Below are 20,476 nucleotides of genomic sequence, written 5' to 3'. Positions count from 1 at the left end.
GCAACCGGCTTTGTAACACTGGCTTTCAGTTGTTCTCCGATTTCCTGGTAGCAGTGACTGGCTAGCTGGCAGACATACTGGCTGCTAATGGCTGTTGTGTTTTTACAGACACCAGGAAGCAGCACTCTGAAGATGACGTCAACTTCTTTTCTGTACCGATTTAAAATTTCTCTGAATGTAGCATCACACCATGTGGCCTTGAGATGTCTTACACAATTATACTGAAGTAGTGCTTGGGTAAGTGTATGTTGTTATGTTACGCAAGTTCCTTCTATGTGCAAAAAGGCACAAAGTGAAGTGTTACAAATTCTGGTCAAACTGTGCTCCTGTGTGGCTTTGGATTGGTAGCTTTTTGCATCCTGTCCTCATGAAAACACCACTGGCCACAGCAGGGTGCTTAGCCTGGTTTCACGGCATGCCAAACACACAGCTTTTGACTGCTCGAGGCAGTCCCGAACTCATTTCCAAAACAAATCGAGCACAGAACAATGTATGAATGAGTCAGATGGCTCCTGCGGTTGGCTGCAGGTATGTGTGTTTGTTTAGCAGCTATTGCAGGACAGGTTACGGGTTCACCAAACACAGCTGTCATTCGATTTCAGCTCGTTCTTCACACCGATTTCTTTCTGCAGGTAATTACATTAAAAATTATTTTTTAAACCAGTATTTTCAAATAGTAAAAGTGAATTATACAGGGTGCTTGACTAATGCTTTCTTCGCCCAAATTTGTGCATATATGGATGTTTTTTTAAATGAAGGAAAGCCCACTAAAACAGGCTCCCTTTGCATTGTCAGCAGACAAATATGCCTTTTTTGGGGTTTTTTTCCCTCTCATGTGTCATGATCAGTGTCACAAACATGCCCGAAAACAAGGTTAGTAAAAAGTAGAAAGCAGCATGGAGGACAGTGAAAAAATGTCAGTGGTTACTTCTTTTTTATATCTTATTATTTAGGCAGTCTTTGATACTCGGTGCTGACTAATTTGGAAAGATGTTCAAGTGCCGTTTGGACTGAAGCAAATGAAATTAATGACTGAGACAACAAAGAGCCTGTTTACACCTGGTCTTAACTTGTGTCTTGGTCAATCAGATCATTTTGCTTCATTTGACAAATTGACCCAATTATCACCAAAATGCATATAGTGTAGACTGTGTGAGTGCTTTAGTCACACACTGTGATCATATCAGGTTATTCATAGTAACAGGAGACTGCAAATGACACCGATTTTTGAATGAATGAGTCACTTGTATGTAGTTTTTTTTTGGCAGACAGCATCTAACACACCAACAGCTGAGCTACAGTTACCACAGGGGAGCTGTGGAGGAGCACAAGTCTGTTAGTGAGGCTGTAATGATCTGGCATTGTTGTTGAGACAAAATGAGAAAAATGTACAATATCCAGACAGGCAGATGGAACCATGAGCCAAGGCACCCAACACACAGATACAATCCAACACTTTTTCATCCAAGCATTTTTTACTGGAAAGAAAAAGTCCCACTGATGAGCGCTAACTGCATCAATGAAATCCCCTGACATGCTGCAAAAAGCCAAATTTAAAAAAGATGGCACACTGCTGCACGTGCTTTTGTTGTACCAAGTTGAAGGCTTTCCGTCGAGTTACATGCAGTGAAGAGGGGTCAGCTCCAGAGTGGACATTAGTCCACCAACACATCCAGGCAACCCACAGTTCATCTTTCTAGAGACATCCACAAGCACCACGAAGCGCAGAGCTACGACAAGCTGAAAGAGGCTATTATGTGAAACCCGAGCCATCATCCTCCTCTGCTGCGTCTCTTTCACGCTCCAACTACCAATGCCCTCTGATTCTGCCAGACAAGGAGAGAGACAGTGGGTCATCGAGCTCACCCACTTGTCCTCCCAATGCTCACTCACCATGAACGCTGCGGTTCCTTACAGACAGCCAGTCCTCCGGTAGGGGTTCGTTTCCAAAACCTTAGCCTAGCGTCATTGCTGCTCCTGGGGGGCTCACTCCTGGCAACAAGACACCCAGGAGCAAGGAGACGAGGAGGAGGAGATCAAAAAGGAGGGCAGAGGGACAGTCAGGCTGCCAACGGAGGGACACACCCCGCATTGGAAATGATGCAGCAGCAGCATGATACCCCTCTATTTTCCTCCCCCTCTCTCTCTCCCTCTCTCTGAGCGGTGACGCTACAGCGAGCGGCTCCGCATCAGGTCTATCGCTGCTGCTGTGCGTGTGTGTGTCAGCAAATCAGCACCGCCGTGTGTGATTAGTCACCATCGCTGCACTGAGAGGAGCTCTGCGCTCTGCTGTGCCCTGGCAGCCTTTCTAATCAATCCCAGAGTAACAGTTCAGGTTTCAGACACTCAGCCTTCTGCTCTCTTAATCCAGTCAGGATTTAACAAGCAGCTGAAGACAAAGAGCTGATACAAGTTACACACCTTGTGCTCTGGGAGAATTTCTCTCGCTACACAGTGCACGGATGAGATGATTGCCAAACAACACAGCATCAGACTTGTGGGAGATGTTCAGCTTTTAAAAGAAAGTCATATTTTATGTGTTACTGCTCAGTAATCTAGGGTAAACAGTTAACGTTTTTTTTTTATAGTTCTGGATTACAAACAAAACTGAAACTGTGGACAGAATCTCATCAGTTGTCAACACACTGAATTTTACTGTGAAACATTTGCAGGACCGTATTGTGGAGGATACAGGGGCTTGCATGGCTTCACAAACTTAAATACAGTAGTAAACAGCAGGCAGCTCTGCGCCGCAACAACAAATGCTGCCGATGTGAACACACACTTCTCACGCATGCAGTGTGGACCGGGTGTAACCTGGGCACGTGATGCTCACTGCATGCAAAACATGGCCTCAATACAGCCTCTCCAATATGAAGTTAATAGAAAGATGAGGGTCCATATTTTTGACAGTATTTAAAATCACACCGTCGGGATTTCTAAATACCCTGGTATACCGTGACACCACCTGAGCCTATATCTAAATCTGATGTTATGATGAGATTTGACTACGACATGCTCTTATTCAAACTTATACTACAACATGTTGATCAGATTTCTTTGCTCCTTTTTCATCATCATCATCATCATCATCATCATCATCATCATCATCATATTCATATATGTCTAGAAGCGGTTTGAATGACTTTAAATTACAATTCAAACCCCTGCTGGCAATATTATCATATTTCAATCCTGCTCCACTCCCAAATCTTGATAACTCAGACATGCCTGGGCTGCCTCACAACGCAATTTAGAGGCTCAGCAGGTGACAGAACAATAACTTTCTGCAGCAGGCAGCAATTCACTGAGGCTAGACATTTTACCGAGGCCTCCAGATACACTCAAGTCCCCAGACTGAAGTGGTGTAAATTAGACTGTAAAACCTGATTCACAGTGACGCTCTCAAAGGAGAAACATCACTGGTGGAAAAAAGCTCACGTTGTGTGTCGCAGCAGCTGAACAATAACCTTGGCAAATAAAGCATGTTACAAACACTGACACACACACAGAGTGTACTGACCTCGCCTTTGAACAGCAGCGTCAGAGGCAAGACAAAAGCTTGAAAGCCTAGCCTTGTTAACTGATTCCTTAGGTTCAATATACGGTTACAAGCACAAAGGAGATGGACCTCAGATATGAAGCACGTGTGGGTGTGTGCACGAGTGTTCACAGCAGCACTTGTGGAGGAGACAGGGGGTTTAATTTCTAAACAGTAAAACAAGAAAGTCAACATAGCGAGCTATTTAAAGTCAATGTGTGACATCTTAAAGGGCTGATATGTAGACTGTGGGAAGTGCGCATTAACTTACAGACAGGTTTTTACAGCACAAAGAGCACAGAGGCGAGTGCGTCTTCCCCGCTGTCACTCACACGGTAAATGGTGGCACAATAACAGGCTCCTTCAGGCTCTAATTACAAGCTGCCGTCTTGTTCTTTGGTTTATTTTACCAGTAAGGAGATGTTGTGCTCTTTAATTGGCCCTGAGACGCTTCCCTGTCTGCTTTCTGAATGGCAGTGGGAAATTATAAAAGGGCTCATTCACCAGCTGGTTATCCATAAAAGTGCTCTCAAAGACCTTGACATTTTGAATCTCAGCTTGCTGAAGCACGACATTACACGCATGTTGCATGTTACTGCCACACGAGGCTCAGAGTCTGGCACAGAAAAAGTTGTTTAAACAAAAGCCATCAGTGGTTAGAAGTCTATTTTAACTTATACAATGAACATACAGGAATGTTTTTATTGCATTCTGGCTGTTTTGTGTTGTATGTCAAGTAATCATGTATTCTATCGACTATGCATGCAAAAGATTTAGCTTAGAATAATACTTCCTTTTGCTCCTTTTTTTATTTTAAAGTGCTACTTTACAGTAGCTACCATAGCTACAAGTTTTTTTTAATTGGAAATTTTAGTCAAGCTACAGCTACATGACATTTTTGTTGAAATAAGAAGCTAACCACAAGGCGCTAGTCAGAAAAACAGCTAACTACAATTTTTTACAAAAAAAAAAAAAAAAATCTATCGTTAAGGAACTTAATAACAAATGGCTCAGAAATGTAAGCAGTGACTTACAAGATTTTAAAAATGTCTACATGAATTTTTTTTTTTTAAATGCATGTTTTTTAAAATGGCTCCATGAAAATAGCTTCATGCCTTTGGAAAACACTGCATGTTTAAAAAAAAACAAACAAAAAAAAAACACATAAAAATAGCTAAAAGACACTATTTCACACATTTCAGAAAGAAAATACGTAAAACAGCTCAATGAATTTGGAAAAAAAAAAAGTTTTTGAAAGTGGCTGTGTGAAAATAGCTGAATGACTCTGAAATTAACATATCTTTTAACATGGCTACACGAAAATGCTAAATCACTATTACAGCTACATGTTTTTTTAAAAGGCTACATTAAACATGATTTTTGAAAATATGGCTCCTGAGGCTACTGGGAAATGCAGTCAAACTAGTAGCATTACTATGTAGCATCACTAACACTATGTGGATAGTGTTAGTGAATTGCTAATCACTACATGTAGCATCATTACCCTAATATAATTCACCTAATAAAGTCTTTATTATAAAGTAGGTCAAGTATTTCTCTAAAAATCCACAGTGTTTGAACGAACATGCATCGATGTTCTTTTTTGTCACGTTTCTAAGAACCACAGAGTGGTTATTTGCTTTCCAACATGCGGTGTTCTAAAAATAGCTTAAGAACCTAAATGTCACTGATGGGGAGTGTTGCTGCTCGGGGCATTGTGCTCGTTGTGTTCACCACTGACAGTTTACTCGGTTACACTATGTTCCTGATATTTGAAAGTCCTGGTCCTCAGAGTCATTACATAACGGAGTCTTAGCCATCAGTCTGTATGTTATCGTGAGTCATAATGTTGGTATACAGTCCTACTTATTGGTCTTTATTGTCCCATAGTACAGTGATAAGCTCAGCTAAAAGGTATTATTGCATCAAAACGTGCATGCTCATCCACTTGACCTTTGAACAGCTGCTCTGCAGCACACGCTGCTGCAGCACCGATTCAATGGAGTTTTAAAACGAATGTTCAATCACAATAAACATAAATAATGTCTATCTAATGTATTTAATATATGGGGGTTTAACACCTCAGACATTCATTTTGATATTTTCTAGCATTGAAATGAGTACCAATAAAAATAAGTAATAATAATTTAAAAAAAAAATTTTAAAAATGGCCAAAAAAGCCTAAAATGTTGAATTACGATGGATAGCAAACATGGTAAAATTCTTAAAATACAACTGCATTATGCAAAAGCAGTCCATTTAACTTAAAGCCGGCATTACAGAGCTAATGCTGCTGCTGTTAATGATACTGTCCTTTAGTTTCAACAAAGTGCAGGTGGTTTAAATGTGCGTTCATATGACACGTGGAGGGCTAGTTTTAACTCTAGTACAATGTAATTAGGTATAATATCGAACTTAAAGTTTATATATGAGGAAGATCATTTAAGGTAAAATTCCTTCCTGTATCTTGATAGATCTGACAGTTTTCATTTGTATCACAGTCAAGGGGGATCAGCTCCCCCTCTATCAACTCAGGAAAGCCATCTTGTCTGTAATAGGCTCCATCTGAATACACAGAAAGTCAAACAAATGGTCTGTGAGCGTATTGTTGGTTCATGTGACCAATATGTACTCTAGGAAAGACCATGAAACGCAGCTGAGCGGAGCTTCACCTGTTGCCATGTAAACAACACCACACCGGATGTTAAAGGGAGCAGTATCTGGCTGATTTTAAAGCCAGTGGATATACTTACTGCTTTAGTGAGAAAACGTAAACATTATTATTCCCAGTTTTAGTTTAGCTGCAGACAGTTTATCTGCGGCAGCCCATCATGATTAAAACATCTGACGCCGCATATTTATTATATTTTTGGAGCTGGACTGTTCATTGAGATTGCTGTAGGAATATATATATATATACACCTATCCATTTCTCATTGGACCAAATTCTCGGAGCACAGAGCAACTCTGGGCACAGATGGAGCAGCAGAAAATCGCAGTGTATTAAGGTCACTGAAGCGTGCATAAACCTGTAATTCATAATGATTACGTCTTTGTATTCATTTATAGCATGTACAATGCTGTGACCCCAAAAATAAGGATTCTACCTTTTGTATTCTCTTCGGGTCCTTGATGGGGCCCTCCCGTGGTGGGACTTTCCCAAACAGCTTCCACCCAGGATCCCTCTGCTCCACTGGCCGACTGTCCTTCACCCTCCGTGCAAAAAGGCTCCTGAGAGACGAATGGAGAGGGGAGTTAGATTGGAGGACAAACATATTAGGTCATTATGACGCAAGAGCAAGATGTCGAACTCAAGCTACGGTTGAACTCTTCACTGGGTCACTGTTGGAGCCCCCAGAGCTGCATAAAATGTGTGTCTGTGTCCTTCCTTAAGCTCCCTACAGAGATAAGCTCACAAAAAGGATCTGTGGATTTAAGAGCTACAGCTAAAGGCCACCCAGAGAGCATTTTAACAACCTAAATGACATCATGTGAGCTGGCAGGCTGGTCACGGTCACAGGACTCATAAAACTAGAAGCCATTACTCAGCAGCATTTGGAGACACCAGCATGCTACATGGAGCAAACTGTAAACCTCTAGCTGCTAAAAATGTGATCATCTTTAATTTTTCCTTTGAAGAATATGATAAATTCACTTCAAATACCCACTAAACTGAAAAATCACCTGAGTGCTCACATAGAAGGGAGAGCAATCTGCAGGCCGTGTTTAGCCTCCATCCACGTGGTGTTTAAAGACCACATGCAAAGCTGCTGAAAAGCCTTCCTCTTTTCCAGCAGCGCCCAATGTGTCCTTTAGCCAGCTACTCCTTTCATTTATCCATCAGTGCGGTGTCGTCACAGAGCTGTAAGCGAGGGCTTTAATTAAAAGTCTGAATAGAGCAGAACTGTGAATAAAAGGCATGAGGAGAGGGGTCAAATGAGCAGCCTTTTCTAGCGAGGCCATGTGACATAACAGAGTGAAAGGGAGTAACATTAAAGAGTTCATATCCTGTTGTTTGTCTGGGTTGAATTTCATTGAGAGGTAATTTACCTTGGCAACTGCCTTATCAAACGAATTCCACCCATATATATTCAACAATAATACGGCTTTCTGCTGAACAAGTTGTGTTGACACCACTACGCCGTAACCCAGTGGAGCCTGGGTTTAATGACTGGTTGGTTAATAACTTTGTATATTTCAGTGAAACATATCATTTTAATCCTAACAAAGACATGCCATGAATGCTGCACCTGATGACATGTACAGCAGGTGTACTTTCCCGCCAGTCATTGCTGTTCTCAGGTCATTTTTGTTTTGATTTTTTTTTTCCTATCTAAAAAGACAGTTGCATCATGACAAAAACCTGGCATTTAAAGGGTTAAGATTTCTGAAAATTAATGAATATTTGATATTTATGATTAGGACTGATGATGGTTAAAAAAAGATAAACTCAATGAAAGAAGAAAATCATATCAATGTATAATATTTTTTACAGTCTGCTTTTGAAAAGCGCACTTTGTGAGCAGAGTGATATGAATGTGAGTAATATGAAAGCAGACAGCCAAATGTGTTATGGCAAACGTTGCGACATAAGTGTGTATAACAAATGTATGTCATAGGTCACCATTATCAGGAGTATGAAAATCTAGCTGTATGAATGTAAGTTACTGACCAAGACAAGCTGATTAAGCGATGGGTCTGCTCCAGTGTGACTAATCAAAGTCAAATGTCCTCACCAACTGTTCACAGCCAGTAATGGTGACTTATGAAACCAATTACAAACACACATTAACCATATTTCCCTTTAGTTTATCTGTAACATCTAGTTTCAAATCTAGATTTTTGTTTCACCACAGCTCTGCATATTCACGGCGAATGAGTGTGTGGTTGCGTGAGCCAGCACGGCACCTTTAATATTGTTTACGTTACTGTGATAACACCTCGATCTTGCTTTGGCACGTTTCACGCCACATTTTTTCCACTCTGCAAACTGACGCTTTAATACACAAAGATCAAGCAAGCAAAGTGGAAGGCCTGTCCTCACTGTTTGGGTGACTCAAGGCTTTGATGAAGAAGCTGAATAGCAACGCAGATATTAAAGGCCAGCACATTTAAGCTATGTTACAGATTGTCAGCAACACGCAGAGATGGCGTCCTATCAGTGACATTTAGGCTTATCTTATTCAGCTATTTTCACAACCGCATACTGGAAACATAGGGCTGAAAACAAGCAACCAGCAGCTTTGTAACATTTTTTCCTTTCTTGGAAAGATAACAGAAACATACTGGAAGATGTGAGGCATTAGATACTTGTAGAGCAACATTTTACACACGTGCTTAGAGCTGCTACGGGAAGTGTCATCTGAATACGGGAATATCTGCTGTAATCAAAGTAACTCAACTCCACCCTAAGAAAAAAATATAAAGGAAGGAAACATCAGGTTTCAGTTAAAAAACAATGGAAAAATGATTGAAAATGTGATCTATAGAGAGGATGATAATAGAAAAAGGTTGACCTACAAAAAAAAAGGTATGAACTGAACTCAAGTTCCACTTACTAGCTTGTATTCAACTCCACTTCACATCCTTCCTCAGCGTTTTAACATCATAACAAATGCTGTTGTTGTCATGTTGTAATGTGACCAAAGTTTGACACCAGGTCATGTGATGACAACTGAGCCATATCCATAACAGAGCAAATGCCATCTGCTGAAGAAGACCTGGTTAAAAGTTCCAGAAAAAGCTGGAACCTTGTGCAAAGACTACTTTTTTGACCATTTACAAGGTTTACAACAGACTTTCAAGCTCAACCAGTAAATTATTCATGCACTGTGCAATAAAAAATGTAAACATTTTTGCACATAAAACATGTATGGGTTAATTTTGGACGAATCCAAAAATATCAGCAAAGCGGGGCTTAGTTTAGGTTGAAAAAATTCACTGTCAGCGGGCTTTGAGTATGGGCAATCGAGAACTTGAATCACTTTAAAACAATGTCGCATAGACCGAAGTACAGAGGCTACCTTTATAAAGCAAAGCCAACTTTAAGTTTCAACACTCACATGAGGTTTTCTGCAAAGATGCAAAGACTACTTTTCTGACCATTTCCAAGGTTGATGATGAACCTTCAAGCTCAAGCAGTGATTTTTTTGTAAACTATGCAATGAAAATGTACACATTTTTCAACATGTAACATGAATATACTACTTTTTGATTTGATTTTTACCCAAAATTATCAGCAAAGTGAAGCCCAGCTAAGGAGAAAAAAGTTAAGTGTCACAAGGCTTTGAACGATGGGTATTTGTGAACTTGAGTAACCTCGTGAACAACCATAAAACAATGCTGCATGAATCAAAGTGTGGAGGCTACCTTTAACAAGTCTCAACACTCACACACAGTTTTCTGCAAAGATGCAAAGTCTACTCCTCTGACCATTTCCATTTCAAGGTCGATGAGGAACTTTCAAGCTCAACCAGTGAATTTTCGTGAACAGTGCAATAAAAATGTACAATTTTTTTGACATATAACATGAAAATACTACTTTTCAATTTCATTTTTACCAAAAAATATCAGCAAAGCGGTACTTAGCTGAGGTGCAAAGACACCAAGCTACGAAATATGGGCAGTAATGAACTTGAATAACTCAAAGTGTAGAGGTTACCTTTACCAAGTAAAGCTAACCTACGTCTCAACACTCACACACACATTTCTGCACAGTATATCACAACATCACGTTTCCAGCTCTCGTGTACACCAAACGAATGTTCACAGAGCAGCGACATGATTTGCATTCAGTCTGGGCCAAGTATGCTTCAACGTGACAGCTGAATGGCTGCAGCCATGGTCGAGTGCTCAAGTGGAACGGCTAGAAAATGGCAGAGGTGCTTGTTTTATGTTGAGTTGGAGCCGAGGCTTTGCACTGCACTGGTTTGTGGTCAAGTCTTCCGAGAATTTTAGGATTTCGCAACAATTGTGTTCAGTCATGCTGTTTGCAAATAAAGCAATAAGGTGTCCCGGTGGTTCTTATACTTCAACTGGCAGCAAGGACACCTGGTATGGAAATACCAAACAAGCTAGCACAAGAAGAGGAAACATACGCTGAGGATTTTGAGAGAAGACATCAGTGAGGATGTGGAGCTGCTCCAGGCTGTTCTTTATAACAGCTAGTTAGAACTCACTAAAACTCTGAACCAATGTGCATTTAATCCAGCAGAAAATAGTCAATCTAGCCCAAATGCAACATTATTTAACTTTTTCAAAAATGAAAACAAAAAACAGGCTACTGTGGTAAAAAAAATGGCAACCATAAAACTCTAATTTTTCATATCTGCTGGTGTCCTACCTGTCAATGAAGAGAAGAAGTGATGGGGTTGCCATCCTGCTCTGTCAAAACACCAAGTCAAAATTCTCCCCCAAAAAAACCCAGAGAAGCAGGCACCAGGAGGCTGGGCGCTTAAAGTAAAGAGTTAAAAAAGAGAGCAAAGCCTGAGGCTGTCCTTCAGTTAAGATTCAGACTCAAACCTTCCATAGTTTGAGGACAAAACGTCCCACACAGCTTCTATGTTGAGGCAGAGTGAGATTGTGGAAGAACAGGCACTGAGAGGCCTGAGTTCACAAATGGGAGGGGAGGACTGGGTGTGAAGAGAAGGAGTCTGAAGGGCACCGAGGAAATGAGTAACTACTCTGTGTGAGGAAGGAGAGATAACAGAGAGAGATATCAGGACAGAGTGCTAAAAGGAGGTAATCCTTTTTAAACACATGCTGTTTCTGTGTTTTTATGTGATAAAAAAAAATACAGTAAAAACTAGAAAAATGCACTCAGATCACCGGGCAACGTGGTTCCCTGCTCCCTTACAGTAAAGATGGCAGTGATAGGTCAGGTATGCAACTAATCTGCAGATGCCCCGGTTAAAAAAAAAGACAAAAAAATCAATCTTTGTTTATGTCAGTTTTTGTGCCATGAAAAAAGACCAAAATGTGGCCAACAACAGATTTCAAACTTTCTTGTATATGGCCAAGACGATTTCCAGAAATGCCTTTTGCTGTGTGATTTTGTTTGATAACTTGTGGCCTCGACAGGTTGATTAAGAAAAGTGAGGAGTCAGCAGTCAGTGACAGTATAAACAGGCAATAAAACTGCTTTTTCAACAACTGTGAATCACTGCCAAAAAATGTCATAAATGTGCATACAACACATTTGGCTGATTGGTCCAGTAGTTTGCGAGATTTTCTGCGGACAGATAAACACAAAGCAGGACACCGGGCGGATTTAAAAATCACAACACGTGTACAATTTGTTTAAAAAAATAAGACTGACAGTGGAGCATGCTCTGTGTACTTAAGCACTGCAATAGTCAGCATGCTCACAATGATAATGCTTTTAGCTGCTATAATATTCATCAGAAACCAAAACACTGAACATAGTCAAACTTTGATCCGCTTGTGGCGCTAAAAGAAAAGTCACCAAAGTTATTAGTATTCATGCTAAAACGATTGGTCAATGCTACTTGGATTATAAACGGAAACCAAAATGCTTCAAATACCAAAATCTTGTCCCTTTGCCTACAGATTCTACATTCATATGTAGATGTCTCTTTACAGAGACTGTGGATCTATGCACCAAAATTTTTCAAGACAATTCATCCAATCATTGTTGAGATAAATCAGTCTGGAAGCGTTATAACCAGCTAACATACCGGCAGTGCCACCTATCATGGACAGACTGGCTGTCATTATCAGTCCTGATATCCTATCCAGTGCATCTCCTAAAGAAAATGTAATTTTACTGCATGTTATCAAATATTACACTGGCATGTTACATAAGTTTTTTTTTAATAACAGTTCATTGCCCAGTTCTTTAGTGTTGTAATTACAGGCTGCAGGCACACTGTTAGTCTCACAACCTTGAAAAAAAAAAAACAACCTTGAATCTGATCCAATCATACACACACACACACACACATGCACACACTTTTCATAAAACCACACAGCAGGTGTCAGGTTACAGCTGCTTTTAACAGCAACCTGGCACAAATGTAAAAATAATAAAAGTTTGACGAGGTGCTGCAAAATCCCCTTCCCTGTTCATTCAAGGAAATCTCTGGGCCCTCGACAGAAAGTGGAATGTGGCGGAGCGGTGAGAGGAGATGAAAGACGTGCATGATTATTTCTTTAATAGTCGCATGTGAGAAAGGCCAATGAGTGCAAAGCCAATTTTAAAACCTTTTCAAGGAACTCCAAACTAACTTCTCTGATCCGTCATTAATCAACAGCCAGAGCAAATGCCCATCTACTGTATGTAGATTTACACTATAAGAGAAGATTTTCTGGAGGAACAGAGAGTGCTAATGAAGGATCTTGTGGCAACCCGCAAATCATTTTGTTTTTGTTTGATCACTTTTAAAAGGTTGACTTTTGACCCGGCTGCTCTGCTCTACTCTGATTGCTTTTCATGTGCTCACAGTTTCTTTCAAACGTCTCTCGGGCTATTTAATTGTCTTTCTGACTTATACTTAACGCTGTTTTGACTTGAAGCACTCTCAACGTAGCTTGATTTCCTCTTTCATTTTTCTTCTTGTGTATTTGAAAAAGCCTCTCTTGTCTGTGACCTCTGGAAAAAATTCTTCATAATAAGATAAAGGATTGCTGGTGATGAATTTTTCAAGTGCAGAGTGCATCAAGTCTGCTCAGATACAACTTACTTTAATTATTCAATTAACATAATAGTTGCAGACTTATTAATAAATCAACTAATAGTTTCAGCTCTACTAAATACTTTATAGAAACATAAACTCTAATAGTGACAAATCAATGCATGGTTATGCGTAGACTCCTTCCTTATTTGTGTGTGTGTGTGTGTGTGTGTGTGTGTGTGTGTAAATACTAAGTTTATGGACAAAACTCTTCAGTGGTTCAGTAGAGGGATATGGGGAATATGTTTAAGGTAATAAACATGCACCTGTATCAGAGGAGGAGCAGCACACTCTCCAATCACACTCACACAACTAGGAAGTAACACTTTTCATGCAACAGCATGACGGTATCCTCTTTACAAAACACAGCAAGAGCGTTGTCCTCTAGAATGATGCAGCATATGAACCAATCAGTAACTTCTATCAAAGACTGTGATGATGCATGCTTTTCTTGCAACTCAGTCCTCAGCCAACATGACAGTGGGATTTGATGTGTTGGGACATGATGGGCGATCGCATAAGGCTAAATTGCAAAAGAATAAATTGGCTTGATTTGGTCAACCTGCGTTATATTGCTGTGTTCACCTTCTTATCAAGAGCCAGTTCACTAAACGGCAGCAGGAGTCTGCAGATTGGTGTTTTAAAAGAGGGTCACATTGTTTGTGAACATGCAAGAGTTTGGGTGGGGTGAGGATTGTCTTTGCCAAGCAAGGTTTGTAAAACGACTTTAAGCGATGCCCACTTCTCCAAGACTACAATAACTGCTTCAGCAAAGAGTCTGACGAGAGGAAGCACACAGAGGAGAATTATCTCACAGAGGCTGTGTACAAAAGGCCTTTCTCACACAAGACATTTTGACTTGACTTAGTAGGGAAAGCACAGGTGTCACTGATAACACTAACAAGGGCTCCAGTGACAGTGAGCAAGCACGCAAGATACAAGGATCAAATAATCAAAGCAGGTAAACGGCATTCAGACATCTCTGATTTCATTATACACCTGTGTCAAAACAAGAAAGGCCTGTACTTATTTTTCTTTTTATGCCCACTCATAGCACCAAAACATCGAGTCTAATCTGTGCTTTTTCTCCTCTTTTATCCAGATGATGGAATGTGCAGATCGACAAAAAGACATTAAACAAATGCTAACATGGGATATACATTATAAACGTGTCATATTTCTTGCTTTAAAAAAACTTTTTTTGCTTTATCTGAAAGTATGGGCATTATTTATTTGAAACTTTAAAATGTGTTTTCCATATTACCCACACCTTGTTAAAATTAGTAAACACTTCACTTTTACTGCTAAAAATTTACCATGTGAAAGCAATATACACAAACATTTAATAAATTGGAATTATAGCACACTATAAAAAGGTAACTGTAAGGAGATGAGATTTTAAGATTTTGAAGAAAGAAACGTATACAATACATTTATGAACATAGGTGATGTAGACTGATACATGGAATGATAATTTTGCTATGTTTTATAGATATATGTTGTGCAGTTTCGGCCTTTTGTATTACTTTTTTTCCCATGTACTTCATTGAATTGTTGACGGCTAATTGTTTTGTCACCGTGACTTTTAGACGGTTGACCACACCTGCCATCATTGAGCCTGCCAGCCTACTGGTGCGCATTATGTAGAAATGTAGGTGTGGTTTCAACATTTTCAAAGTTTTGACCTGATGAAGATGCAAGTAGGATCAAAACATCATCATGATTAAACTTTTGTGGCATGGGGTGAGTGTGCAGTTACTTTTTTGTCATGTACGCAGATTTTTTTAGCCCTGCATCTACGTGATGAGTACATTGCCTCATTACTCGCCTTCAGTAAACTCCTGCAGTTTGTGAAGCCAAGAGAATGAATGAAACCGTGCATTTCTGTTTTGACTCAAGCGTCTAAATACTCCTTTTAAAACAGGAACATACCTGTTGAATAAACTTGCCAGAGGTCCCAGTTTCTTCTGCCTGCCGTCCTCTTCCTGCGTCTTGACCCCGGACCCCGGATGCGGTCGGACGGGACTCCATAAGTCTCTGGGGTTTCCCGGTGACGATGACAGCGTCACGTCTGAGAAATGAGCGGTGCTGCTGTCGTCCGTCTCCAAGGTGACAATGGCGCTGGAGTCCGAGGTGACGGTGAAATCCAGGATGTCTTCATTGGAGACGGACAGCTCGGTGCTCATGCTTGACACGCTGCACACGGAGATGTCATCGCTGCGGTTCAAAGCTCCGCCCCCGAGACCCATCCCCGTGGTGGCGGATAACCTGAGGCCGGGGCTGAAGAGGCGGATGGAGTCGTAGCCGCTGCGAGGGAAGGTGGAGGATTTTCGGATGCCGTCAGAAGGATCATCGTCCAGAGTTAGAGTAGCAGGAGAGTGGTCGGTGGAGTCCGGGATGAGGCCGCCGTCGCTTGGGCGTTTGTGGAGGATCGGCTCTGGAGGGTTGATCTCCAGAGTTGGGATACCTGAGTCCTGGGAGGTCAAACTGTGGCAGTCCTGGTTCAGGTCTGAGTAGCTTTTCTGGGGGCTGCAGTAGTAGATGGGGGTCGAGGAACAGGTTGGCTTGTAACTGGAAAGAACGGGCTCGCTGCTCGGGGTCATGCTGGGCTCGTGGCAGTGGTGGTTGGTGTGATCGTGGAGGTCAGAGGCGGTCGGGTCTGTCACTACACAGCCGTTCTCCACGACGGCCTCTCCAGACACACCTTCAAAGACAAGATTTGATGAGTGTTTTAAACATTTTTACAACAGTTTTCTTCTTACTGACCAGTATTTTATTCACTTAAAGAAGTAAGATTTATAACTGTGAAAGCTCAACTTAACCCTTTAAAAACCTGGAGTGACATCACATTTCAGTGCTGCTTTCTATTACAAGTATTATTTAGACATTTTATAAACTACTAGGGGTTGACGGATTATTGTCCTGGCCGATTATCAGGGCCGATATTTGGCATTTTGCACATAATCTGCATCAGCATTTTATTTGAATGATTGCCGATAAAAATAAAATTAATCAACTGAGCCAACACCAGGTTAGGCAGTCTGGAATACATGCATGGTAGGAACTTTTAATTTTAAAACCTCAGGAAGATATTGTTATATATTTTTTAAAACTCAAATTTTTACTGCACATTAAAAAATTACGTTAAAATTTTAGTTTTGATTAAACATTTGCTCAAGGCAGTTTTGTGTTGGAGTTTGTCATATTCCAAAATTCAACAGAAATATTTAAACTTTTATGTCAAGTGCATATCGGTTCTAAATATCGTTTATCAGCCTCATTAACTACTAACAATCGGTATCGGCCCTGCAAAACCTGCAAAAAGATATGAAATATAATACTGCTAAAGGTTTCCTCTGATTAAACAGGGTGTGGGAGACTTGAGGTGAAAACTAATCCCACAGTAACCAGGCTGTAACTGGAGTCTGTTCTGTAATGTGAACAGGGCCCCAGTGGAGACACATCAGACTTTAACACCAGCTGGGAAGCTAAAGCTTGTGTGTCAGGCTCTCAGGCTGCGTTCACTGAGCTCCTTACTCTCATGCACACAGACATTTTCACCCTTCCTGTGTCACGCTTTAAATTTCATGAATTATCACGTTTCATTTGACAGAATCCGTGTTGTAGTGGAGGTACTCTATGTTTCATCAAAAAAACAGTCTGTGCTAGTTGGCTATAAAGGCCTTGAACACACATAAGTCTATAAAGAGGTAAATAGGAAGGCAAAATAAACACACTTTTGAAGTGCCTAATGGTTTACACACAAAGCCAGATTCTTAGCCCGGCTCTAAACCCTGACCTGCAGGTTGTCATGTGAGACTGGTAGACTTTGTCCCAAAACACAGCAACAGGTTGGTCCTGTGCCACTGTGGAAATGATCTACAACAAGGCGTCACTAACAAAAAAAAAAAAAGTCAGAATATGTACAAACCGATAAATGCTGCTCAAAAACATGTTTGAAATGCATTTTAAAGTCATAAAAATGCTATTTCGCTCATCAGGTTTTAACCACAAAGCGTTCGCAGTGAACTGAAAGGCCACACCAACGCAGACATGCAAGCTCTTGTTTTTAAACGTCGTGATTAAGGCTGTTATTGTCAACTGAACTGAAACACCCATTTGAGTACACACACACACACACACACACACAAAAAAAAATCTTGTTCTGTGATAACAGTATCACTTTCAACTCAGGTTAAAATGGTATCCAAAATTCGGAAATGTGGGCAAATGCTTGAGTGGTTTTCAATGAAAGTGGTTCCCTGTTTGGGCGTTTACACAATACACATTTCTACGTGTCACTTCAGCTAAAGATTGGAATGCACGGTGCAATGCACATAATACGGAGCACATGACACGGGAAATGACCCCTGGATTTCCTGCCTATTTAAATATAAATTTGGCTGATTCATTTTAAACATATGAAACATTTTATTTCATGACATTTCTATTGTTCAGAACCACTTCAGTTTTCCAAATACATCTAGTGGGGAGGATGAGCGATGAACACGTCCTGGCTGACAACAGTCAAATTTTATCTGAGCAAAGCGGCTTGATATTTATGCAGAAATAAAGACTGGCTGTAATATTTAACAAAAGGTTAACTGACTGGGTTTATTAACTGTGGAGGTTATGTGTTTAAATTTCAGCTTCAAACAAGCATGTTAAGAATCAAAGTATATTAGGAACTGTTTGTTATTTTTTGCTTTATTTTAACTTTAAACTGTCTGTATTTTGTATTTCTTTTACCAAGAAAGAAAAACATGCTTGCTTTCTTATAAAATAGCCAAAATTACACCGTTTATCACGGAAAAAACGAGGCTTTTTTTCAACTCCGGGATTTCATTTTCAACTTTAACAATATTAAAGTGTTTAAAATCTAACAACTAGGACCTAATTTATGGGGGAGGAAGGGTCATGAATTCTCCCTAAATGTACAAGGAAAAATGTCAATAGCTTCAAATAGGGCCAAAAGATATGACACAAAAAAAAGTCACACCCCAGCCACCCGCCTCATTTGATAAATAAAGAACAGGCCCTTATTAGTGTGGTTAAAATTGTGTCTCATAAAGAGGCCTTTGGTATATTATATGCATGCCGAATTAAACACTGGCTTTAAATTGTTTCCAAAATGGTACGTATCGTGGTTTATCAACTCTATAAACGTACAATATCGAGTTGTAGTTTATTAAATGTGAAGGTAAAATATTAAAATGTTATCTCAGCATGTGCCACGTGATACTTTAAATGTATGCCGAATTACATACCGTTTTCCGTCCGAATTAATGACTGTCTTCCAAACATGTTAAAGCGTCATAGTATAGTAGGTGTGTGGTTAAAAAGTTATAAATTCATCTCATAAAGTAGCATTTGGTGTAAAACAATGTACGCCGAATTAAACACTGGCTTTTAATAATGTCCAAAATGCTCCGTTTCAGGGTTTATCAACTGTGTAAATGTACAATATTCGAGGTTGTTTATAATTCAAATCATTTTAAATTGAGTTTGGCGTGACCGGTGATGTTACTATAGAGAACAGCATACAGAACCAGGGCAGAGTTCATGTACTCTGAGTACTAACAGTGATAGATACATATGAGGGCTGACAGCACGTTATGGGAACCTACCACAGCGGCTATCTCTCCGGTCCTGGGCACCGTGGCTCGTGTTCGCCATGTTGCCGGTTGATGCTACAGGTGGGTGGCAGGTAGCCGCCGGCTGGAGCGGTCCATGATGATGCTGACACTGCTGCTGCACCACCCCTCAGCTCCCTGCCTCCTCAGCACAGCTGAGAGTACACAAACAGCACCGGGGTGAGGACATGTGTCGCTACAAACACAAAAATCCCCCCCCCGGGAAGCAGAACGGAGGCTGGTAAACATAAACTCCACGTCTAACCGGACTTGCTCGCCAAGTACACTTGCTGCTGACGCCAACTCAATGATTTCACCAGCGCTTCCTCAAGTGCAGAAACATCAAGTTAAAAGGCGAGAGACATTTTTTATTTCTCTCACGGCATCACCACGGGAGAGAAAACACTTCTCCGGTGTTACACGAGCGAGTACATTTCACAAGTTTATCCGGTATCGTTAACAATTCATACCTGTTTTGACGCTTCCGCCGCCATTTTAAAACAAACTTGAAGTGAGAGTGCGGTGTAATCGAGTCAAGAATGTTCACCGTCGATAGATTCACCTGTCTGCTACTGAAGGCATTAATAATCGACCGCGCAACCTGAGCACGACCATCCAAACGCTCGTATCGGTTCACTAGATTTTTTTTAAAATGTGCTAAAACTGTTGTTAGGGTCAATATTAAAGCATTGTAAATTTATGATATTGGGTGTTTCCTTTTTCAGAAGTCAAAATAAAGTTTTGTGTATAGATATTAGCAAAAGTCTTGCTAAATGTCTTTTATTGGACAGTAAAATTGACATATGAATGAAACCATGGGTGATTTATGAGACAATGGGGCCCTGGGCACAAATATTGGAAAGGCCCCACCACCTCGACTACGTAGGAGCAAAACACAGATTTTGTGGCATTTTTGCACCTCTGTATTCTTTGTGCATCTTTTTCTGTATATTTGTAATCATTTTGTGTCTCTTTGATGGTGTCTTTTTTAGTCATTTTATGTCCCTTTGTAGTAATTTAGTGTCTGATTGTGGTTGTTTTTTGTCATTTTGAAGTCGTTTGGGTCCCTATGAGCAAATTATAATTTTAGAGATAATTTTTCGTTTTTGTTTGTTGTTGTTTTGTGTCATTTTGGTCTCTTTGTATTAATTTAGTCTCTATTTGAGTTAATTTTGTGTCTCCTCTGAAATACATATACATTTGATGTATAGGCTATATCTATGTATCTCTCTATATATACATACATACATACATGATGACTACAAAATTTGGCCACTTACACTTATACTAATATTACTCTATCACAACCTATTGGATGGATATCAGAGAATCCAGTGTATAGCCTTTTTGTTTTGCATGGTTACTCACAACTAAAATATGATTTTTAATGTGGAAAGTCCTTAAATTATTTGAAGCTTTTACAATATTAAGTATCACCTGAAAATGATAATGAAACTAAAATCTGATGTCATGAGTAATGGTCTGGTGTTCCCCTAACAACATCGTCACCCTGCCCTCTAGTGTCAAAATGAGGTTGTAAAATTGAAATGTAAAGCTACTTTTAGTCCCTGTTGAGAGGTCACCACTAGAGCAGACACAGATAATAACAT

General features: G+C 40.2%; 1 protein-coding gene across 2 annotated transcripts in view; it reads right to left on the bottom strand.

Moving 5' to 3' along the window:
* Nucleotides 1-19,394, bottom strand: part of tbc1d14 (TBC1 domain family, member 14) — a 38,302-nt gene extending 18,908 nt beyond the window's left edge. The window contains exons 1-4 of one of the 2 annotated variants that reach the window (XM_042512439.1): nucleotides 19,337-19,394; nucleotides 18,861-19,021; nucleotides 15,166-15,937; nucleotides 6,649-6,772 (exon numbers count right to left, since the gene is read on the bottom strand). In XM_042512439.1, the coding sequence (XP_042368373.1) occupies nucleotides 6,649-6,772; nucleotides 15,166-15,937; nucleotides 18,861-18,909 (945 nt within the window). In that variant the 5' untranslated portion in view covers nucleotides 18,910-19,021; nucleotides 19,337-19,394. Of the gene's footprint in view, nucleotides 1-6,648; nucleotides 6,773-15,165; nucleotides 15,938-18,860; nucleotides 19,306-19,336 lie in introns of those variants that run through there. The other variant, XM_042512438.1, reaches the window with a different exon arrangement.
* Nucleotides 19,395-20,476: the final 1,082 nt, after the last annotated feature.

Source organism: Plectropomus leopardus, chromosome 23 (assembly GCF_008729295.1).
Source record: "Plectropomus leopardus isolate mb chromosome 23, YSFRI_Pleo_2.0, whole genome shotgun sequence".
In the NCBI taxonomy this organism is placed as follows: Eukaryota; Metazoa; Chordata; class Actinopteri; order Perciformes; family Serranidae; genus Plectropomus; species Plectropomus leopardus.
The sequence above is the reverse complement of the archived record's forward strand: the minus strand, read 5'-3'. Positions and strand labels throughout refer to the sequence as shown.